Below are 9,099 nucleotides of genomic sequence, written 5' to 3' on the forward strand. Positions count from 1 at the left end.
AAGCTTTTTGCCAAGGAGAGCGATAGACTGCTTAATGCACTCTTTTAGGAGCGATGTACAAATAATGCAAGGTAAGGTATGGCTACCTAATGGGACCTGTTCCACTGCAAGCTGGGCATCCAACATACACTTATTTGGCCTTGACATGTCGGTGACTTCGTTGGTTAAGGGCTCTTGCATTAGTCAGGTGTTTGGCAGTGTATCTTTTGTATTTCTTTTTATAGATTTTTTTTTGTGAGATGGGGTACATTAGCTTTGTGTTTAGATCTCATGTCTGTCTGTTTATGTATGTGTCTTGTCCTGGTCTTGTTTGCTTGTATACAACATTCCTATTGGCCTCGGAATCTGAACAAGTACAGCTTTGAGAGCTCCAGACGCACACATGACTCTACTGCAATCATAAAGAAGCCCATTGATGACAGATCTCTCTGGGAGATGGAGAGAGAGAGAGAGAGAAGGTGGAGGAGGGAGGCAGTCGCTGAAATGTTTCTTCTTTGGTTCGTGACACTGACCCCTCAGTAACTAAGAGTAAGGTCATGGCCGCCAACCAACTACCGAGCTGAGGTAGACGGCGTGCACGTCTTTCTTTGCCTCGTGTTCTCTGTTTTTTATCTCTTAGGCCAGGCCAGTCTTGTTGAACATTAACAACAATGTCACAACATATAGCTTCCCACACAAACAACATGTATTTATGTATTTTGTGAATCTGCAGCAGTCAGGTGCCCAACTGGTCCAGAGAGAACATCTGCAGAAAATCTGTCATTTGTCAGTGTTGCCATGTCTTCTTCCCCTGTACTCACACAGCAGTTTCTTGCATACAGAGGAACAGTAACACTATAAATCCTCCCCAAAATGTACTTTTACCTAAAAACCTATTTAGAATTCATCCTCAATTTAAGTCATACTTTATGCTAAGTCATTTTACGTTTAAAGTTTAGGGCTTTTAGTTGATTTGGATTCCCCTTTTGGCCTCTCAGTTCCCCCTATGCACACACAGGCTAAGCCAGTTGGCCTGCCACTCATCAGGAATATGCAGATCAATCTGCTAATTAGTTGCATAGAGTCATTAAGGCTGAGTTAGAACACATGGTTGGCATCCATGCAGGCATGATATCAGAACCGGGCACACCAGGTCACTGGAGTCAACTGTAGCCCTCGAGCACATTTTTGTCACATGCAAATGAGTTTACAAATATAATAAACGTGTCACCAGACAAGTGAAATAAATACGTTATAATCCTTCATATTTTCATAATATCAACCTCCATTGTTTTGGCCCGGATTTTTATTTCCATGAGGCAATTATCTCCTTAATTGCCAAATGGTATCCATTGTTAGGGAAGGAGTTCCATTGCATACATGCATTTTACATAATGCGGGTGAAGTCAACATGGCTGACTGTCTTCTTTAGTCTTAAACAACTTGATGTGATTAATCCTTACAGCCCGCAGTTTGTTTGGCTGCACTGTAAACAAAAACATGAGTTGATCTTCCTCTGTTGAGTAAGCCCTCACGCCATGTTTGCTGCCCCCTGTGGTCGATTTTCAATTTCGAAGGTAGCCTGTATTATTAAAATGTACTCGCCGTTTCTACCAAACTGTAGTTTTATAACTTTAATAGGCAATAAAGTTTGTAACAGAACACACTTTGTTCTGCGCGAGGGGCCTTATTGATCCACCGTCCTATCATAAACCTCCTCACTCCACCACCTCCTCCTCCTCCTCCTCCTGCACTCCTCAAGCACTCCAGCCCAAGGACTGTTGTACGTTTAGTCGCATTGCATATTTTAGCCTGCCATCTGGTCAGCTCCGCCTGGCACCGCAGGGGGCCTCCTATCCTCCCATATTCATATTCAACTAGCATATTGTTCCCACTGTTTTTCTACAGCGCGGCCCCAGCACTTCTCCACTTCTTTATTTATTTCTAGAGAAGAGGCTGGAGAGAAAACTGCATCTCCCCCCCCCCCCCCCTAATCGGCGGCTCTTCCAGTTGTCCTATCAAGTGTAACCTGGAGGCCCCTAGTAGAGCAATTAGAGCGGCCTCCCTGCCCACCTCTTGTAATGAAGCCCAGCACATTCTGGAATCTATAGCCCCTTTAGTCTCCCCTAATGGGACATCATTATTGTCAAAGAAACAATGTAAATGGAAATGAACATACTCATTAGCCAGTCGCAGGGAGAAACCTTTGCCGCTCTCAACTCTTGCAACTCCCACATCCACACAGAACTGAACCTCCTCCCTTCAGCTTCTTCACACTGCTGCTCCAGCCAGCTTGCTTTATTCCTCTGATAGCATGTTTGTTTGTGTGCATATGTGTGCAACGAAGAAGACAATGTGCATGTTTTTACTCGAGGTGAGAGGGGAATGGAATGAACATGGATGATTCCATTATTGGCATTCACTCAGTGTTTCTACAGATGTTAATTGTTGCATGGGGTCTGTGCCTGTAAGTGAAGTGTGCTAAAGTTCTCACCCCAGTGCGTCTTTGCTTACCTGTCCAAGGGTGCACCAGTGCAGCGATCCAGGTCTCTGTCCCCAGCCGGTAGTGTGGAGTTGGGTAGCGGGAGGAGAAGAGGGGCAGAACAGAGGATTCAAGACCTTGAGGAGCTGCTGCAACTGAAGGTAACTAGCTAACATAGATGAATACTATATAATAATAATAATATCCTCTCCTCATCTCCATAAATCAATTCATCCCCAACTATTCTTTAGGGTTTATTCTAACTGTACGTCCTTTTTTATTTATTCCTGCAAGCCCACATCCTCCTCTCTGCCTTTTTCTATCTGAAATCTTGTGTCTCAATGTTTCCCCCCACATCTCAGTGACTTTGAACTACCAAAAGGTATTGTTTGCTGAAATGGGCACATTCAATGACAAAGCGGTGTCCAGCTGATAGTGTGGAGCAGCACACAGGCATAGTGGAGCTGCTTGTTGCTCTGGCCACTATCTTGTATATGATTGCTGCTATCAGCTGCTGGGTTGTAGGAAGGTGTGCAGCGCCGTTAGAGTCACGGTCTCCAAAGGGTTCAATTGCACTGCTGCCACTGCCTCCTCCATGACCTTCTCTTACAGTGTCTTTCACACACACACACAAATATGTATGTGTCCACACACAAACAGAGTGTGCGTGGGCAGTGAAGCAGCAGGAGAGGAGCTGCTCTGGTGAAAGTGGATGAAGCAGGTTTTTTTTTTTTTCTACCTTAAACGAATCAGCTTTATTGGTCTTTTAACCTTCACATGCTCTATGACGTCTTTCTCCCGCTATTCTTCATTCCCATGTTTTCTTCCCTCCTTTTCAAGCTCAATGCAAGCAAAATACACGTAATGCTCTCCGCTATGTTTCTTTTAAAGTTTCACGTTTTAACTTTTTCTCACTTCATGTCAGCAGAGTATATTTTTTTATTTGACTTTTCCCTGAAGCTGTCCTCCTTGTTGCCTTTCTTTATCATTTCCGTCGTTCAGAACTGACCAGTGAGTGAGTGATTATGCAGAGGTCATCTCCCTTTGAACACAACCCCAGGAACGCATTAGGCATCATTTTCTTGTCAGATCAGGAGTGTCTGAATAACATCGCAGGCAGACACCTAGTCAGACGTTAATGCTCAACATAGATTCAAACGACACGCATGACCGTCTTAGCTAATGGTGCCATTTACGTGTCTGCCGGTTGAGGGGCATTTAGCAAAGGTATGCACAGAAAATCTGTGATTGGCAACTCACATCTGTGGCCACATTATTGAGAACATAAGTTCAGAGCAAGATATAGTGTCTACGTCCTTGCTTTGATCTGGCATTGAGCAAAATGACCTCCATTAGCTCCAGTTTAGACCTCACCTCCAGCATCTTACACTATAGTACCTCACTCTGTCCAGTCCATTGTTCTCCAGTTGATCTTTTCCAATTCTTTCCAAAAGAATGCCTTTCAAATTGGGTACACCAGCCTGTACCATTGACATTTTGACCTTAGCAGCTAACAGCAGCAGACAAACAAACAATTCTCATAATAATGGCCTCTTTTTTTCCCTTCCGCACACTTTCAAGTAAACAGTAGCTGTTGCTGTGTAATTATTTTTCAGCTTGAGAACGTCCACAGATGTGTATGCTGGCTGAGTAAGGGGGTGTATTGATCTGTGGGCAAGGGTCTGTGGCCTGATGACCAGAACTGCGCTGCCCAGGGGAAGCACTGTAAGGAGCCTGGGAAGCCATGATGTGGCTAATGCCCTGCCACTTGCTCCCCCCCCCTGCCCCCTCCCCCTCCATCAGTCAGCCTCAACTCTTCTGCGTCCTCCCCCAGCTCCTAGTTCCACCAGTTAACATTGCCCTGGTCTGGCCTCTTTTATTAGAGCCTTGTTTTTTTGAGAGGTTGGGGGGCAGCTTAAAAGGGGCCGAGGATGTCTTGCAGATGTCCTCTGTGAATAATCCGCACCAGGGAAAATCCATACTTGTCACATTGACTGTGTGCGTGCGTGCGTGTGCACCTGTTGTGTGCCCGGTGAATGTTTGTGCGCTCGCTCTGTTCTCTTTGTCCTTGTTAATAATAACAGGGCTGAGGGCTCGCATTTCCCTCTCTGCAGGGCAGCCGTGTCATATCAGCAGTAAACAAGCTCCTTCCCTTCAGAAAGCGCTCGACAACTCTCCCTAGCCCTGGCCACTCAAGCAGAAACCTGTCCTGCACTCTTCCTTTCACTTTCTCTTTTGCTTGGCTTTGCTCTCTCTTTCTTCCCTTTCTAATTTCTCTGTTCTCTCTCTTCCTTTTCTCTCCATTTCCATCAGCTGCCGTACTCTCTGCCTTTGCTCTCTTTCCACCTCTGTTTGTCCTGCCTTTTTGAAAGTGTTTTCTCCATCGCCCTCGCTGTTAAGGTCAATGTGATGGGGAGTAGGGGTGCCCCTGACAAGAAAAATCTATATGTTGTCTTCTCTTACTCCTTCTTTAAAGCCGGAGCCCAATCTTACAGTGTTTTAATAGCTGTCAACAACAGTGTCAGCAACAACCCGCCGCTACAACCCCCTGCAACACAACACATGCTGGTCATCAGTTGGTAACTCCAGTAAGTGAGTTTCTGCTGCTTGCGTGCGTGTGTATGCGTGTGTGTGCGCATGGTGTTCTGTGGACCCATTGACTCGTTGTGTAAATGTCGTCCCTTAATGATGTCTCAGTTGCCCAGTGTGAGTGAAAGCACTTGTCTGGGAGGAAGGTGAGGAGAGAAAATAATCTAAACCTGCTGGTTTCTGTCAGGCGAAGGTCTTTCAGCTGTAGACCAGTTTAAATATGTAGACGGTGAGGGGCTCTTCCCAGCTTCCCTGCCACACTGCTGTGCCGGTGTAAATGAAGCTGACACCCTATTTCAGTTAAGTTATGTTTCATTTGACATGTACAACTTTTGGAGAGAAAGAAAAAGTCTTGTCACTGTGCCTTACAGATGGAGGAGAATGAAGAGCTGAGGAAGGCTCACGATAAGCGCCGTGAACGCCTGCGTCTGATTCAGACCAACTACAAGACCGTCAGAGAGCAGCTGAAGGAGATGGAGAAATCAAATGGCTTGTGAGTACACGGCTACATGTTTAGTAACAAACACAGGTGGAAAAATGAGACCAAATGAGCATTGCACACTCACTCAATGCACAGGACATGTCGGCGAACACGCAGTGCAGTAGACACATCTGCATACACAAAGTAACTTGGATAACTTCCAGCTTCACCCGGCAGCAGCAAGAAGAGACGTTTCAAAGCACATAACTCACCTTGCCTTATGTTAAAAGCCCTTGTGAAATGCTACAACCCTCTGAAACCACTCACAAATAGTCTTAGGGACTCATTGCTCTCCACATGTTGTCTGACAAGGCCTGAGTGCTGGATTTGGGAAAGTGGGAGAAATTCCTTCCTTTGCCTTTGAAAAGCTTTGAGGTTTTAAGCCCAGTCAAATTGGGCCGTTTTGTGCCAAGAGTGTGTGTGTGTGTGTGTGCGCGCTTCTGCGTCTCTTCTCCCTCAACGTTCATTAGGATGTGAGAGCCAGAGGCTGGAGGTGTCTGGTCCTGGGGGGTGCTAGGTGTTTGAGAAGGCCTGTGGAGGGAGAGGGAAAGTGGAGGAGGGGAGAGGTCCATTTCCTGCCTCAACCTGTTATCTTCACCAGAAACCACAGGATCTTTACACAAAGTGGAAAATGTGCTGGAAAATGTCATTAATATAAGAGTCTTTTCTCTCCATTGTCTCGTCCCACTTATTCTGCCTCTGGTTCTTTTCTCCAACAGCATCTATGAGTCCATTTTAAAATGTAACTAAAGGTGCATATGTTTGGTGGCCGCACGGGAGCAAAGTGTTGACCCCCGTCAGCTGTTTTCTCTCTGGGTTAATTAAAGAAAACAGCAGTGCAATGTGAGCCCGTGTGAAAGTGGAGCGAGCGAGAGAGCGTGTTCAACGCTAGGCTCGACTCGGCTCATGTCAGCTCAGCGCGGCTCAGCAGCATGTGTCTGAGACAGTGGGAACAAAGACGGAGAGATGTGGAGAAAGAAAACTCTCAGAGTCAACACCAGTTGTGCTGCTGTTTTACATTTTTAGCAGGTTATCAAAACGCTCTGAAATAATGTGCTTCTGTGAGAAGAAGACCGGTGTGATCAAACACACGGGGGCTGTTGTTAAGAGTAGAGCGCTAAGAAGACTTACAGATCCATAATGATACGCGTGTAGTGTCAGTGTCAGTGTATTTGTATTTCATGACTGATTTGACATAAAATTGATGCAATAGGCAGCTTTGCCCTTTTCAGTCAGAGCCCTCGCTGGCACCAGCCAGTCACTCAATGTTATGATCCTGGCATTCATTTGGCATTAAGCCCCATCCTTAAATAGCTGTTACACCCACTGGGGTAATGCCAGCCTGAATGAGAGACAATAGAAAATGACTTAAATACTCCCATTAGTGCTGGGGAATCAGGGCCCTAACAAGTCAGTGGGGATAGGCGTCGAGTCTCATTGCATTTGGAGCTTGTTAGGGATTTCCCTGCAGCTTCCATGCTGTGTTGTTGCCTTTTTGGAAAGATGCGGGGGATCGTTTTTTTTTGTTCCCCTTTTGTGTGCAGGACAAAAAAAAAATCGCAAGACTGGGATGTGTGTCTCACCCGTACCTGCCACACACACACACACACACACACACACACACATGCCTGTACTTACGAGTATTCAGTTTATATCCACAGATTAAGGCAACTAAAAATATATTGGCATTAAGACACTAACATCATTTTCCTCTTCCATATTTTAGTTTCCCTCGCATCAATCTTCACCTTTCATCAGTAGAATAAAGTGTTGAATTAAACAATTGGTTGCTGTACGACCAGCTGCTGGGTGATGTCACCGGTGTGTGTGTGTGTGTGTGTGTGTGTGATAACCAGTCCCACCCACGATACAACTACCAGCCAATCACAACGCAGATGTAGGATCTATTGGCTCATCAACATGCAGGTGGTGCGCAGTTGGCCAGTCCCAGTGAAACCGCTCTGCCATTCACCATTACCACAATATTTTCCCAAAATGGCATGAAGGAGAGGAGGAAAAAAAGCCAACTTCTTATTTATATTAGAGAAGGGAAAAAGTTTTTTAATCAGACTGGGGATGATGAGGGTGAGCAAATAAAATTAAAGGTTATTAAAGCATCCGTACTCTGATCAAAGTTGCGCCCATAAACAGATTCCCCCTGAATCAGAGCAATTAGCCGCAGCAGCATGGAAAAGTTCTCTCTATTTCCTCCTGCTTAATAATGGAAACGAGGATACCATAGGGGAGGAAGCGCTGAGGCCTGAAGAAGATCGCTCTCTCATGGCTCCGTGTTCAACAGCTTTTAGGCCCACTGTAAACAAATTAAAATGCTTTAAAAAGCTTTACCGTGACTTAATAAAGCTTCATACGCCTTTCATAAGCAATGCAGTTGATGCATTACATATTTATAAATCACAGAGAGAATTAAAACAGAGCTGTGGGTAAAATATCCTGTACTTTTACAGCTCTAGGCAGTGTTGAGATGAAGCTCAGGCTGAATTCACGGCGTGCTCGCTGCAGAATGAGTAAAAGTGTATCAATCTCTGTGACTATACAGCGAGATGATCCGTTAAGTAGCTTTGGGAAACTACCCCAAACCCACAGATAGCGCACATATACGCTCACGTACACATACACTAACCAAGAAGTTCAAGGGCTCCAAATTGCTCACAGGGGCATTAGCGGTATTAAATGAAACATTTGCCGTTCCTCAGTAGCCTCCAACTGCCGGGCACCAGGGTTTAAGTAGTATTAGCGTAGTGTGGCTGTGGCTCTACATAGCCAATAATGACCAGGGGAACGGGAGCCCTCCGCAATAGCAGCGACCCTCAAAATCTATTTCCACGCTTTCACCTCATTGATTGAGTGAAACTGTAGCATGTGTGACAAAAAAAAAGCTATTCTCGTCCACTACTTTTGCAATCTGTGGATTTCTCACTAAAAGCCATTTTAGTTTGTAAATGAAAGGCTAATTGGAATTGAATGCGTTGTGCTAAGACTGATTAATGAGTTGTGTGTGAGCAGGGATGCAGGTGAGGACAGTAGGGTGTGTGTGTGTGTGTGTGTGTGTTTGGGTGTGTGTTTGTGTGTGTGTGTGTTGAAGGGGAAGTTCAATGGAGGGGGCAACCACTGAGCACAAAGTGTCATTAAGTATTCATAAGTGAGGTGTAGTCATTTGAATGACCTCGTTTGCGAGTGTGTTTTTGCCATTATTTACATTTGCATGGCACAGAGGGACCGGTCCGACGCCCGGCCACACGGGCAGTGCCCTGGGCTTTAACAAACATGCATACTTGTGTACACGATTTGCCACCGAAATGTCAAAGTCAAGGCTGCTAATTTGAATACTGCTAAAGATGGCTGAATAACAAAAACACGGTGAGACTAAGGGGCCTCATTACCCCATGTGAATTGGCCAGAGGCAGTAAGATAATATACAATACCAACCATTTTCCCTTGTTAGTATGTTTGCTTTGCGTGTTTGTGTGTGTGCTATAAGTGAGGCTATCTGTTCAATTTATAGGTATCCCTTTGCTTGCCTCTACATTTTGCACTTGTGTGTTCTTAT

The 9,099-nt window shown here is 45.2% G+C and overlaps 1 protein-coding gene across 1 annotated transcript in view; it reads left to right on the forward strand.

Annotated features, from left to right (window-relative positions):
• Nucleotides 1-9,099, forward strand: part of cntln (centlein, centrosomal protein) — a 104,367-nt gene that overhangs the window by 25,520 nt on the left and 69,748 nt on the right. Inside the window, exons 11-12 of the mRNA XM_029429905.1 lie at nucleotides 2,503-2,622; nucleotides 5,422-5,543. Of these exons, the coding sequence (XP_029285765.1) occupies nucleotides 2,503-2,622; nucleotides 5,422-5,543 (242 nt within the window). The remainder of the gene's footprint in view (nucleotides 1-2,502; nucleotides 2,623-5,421; nucleotides 5,544-9,099) is intronic.

The sequence above is a fragment of the Cottoperca gobio genome, chromosome 1 (assembly GCF_900634415.1).
Source record: "Cottoperca gobio chromosome 1, fCotGob3.1, whole genome shotgun sequence".
Taxonomy (NCBI): Eukaryota; Metazoa; Chordata; class Actinopteri; order Perciformes; family Bovichtidae; genus Cottoperca; species Cottoperca gobio.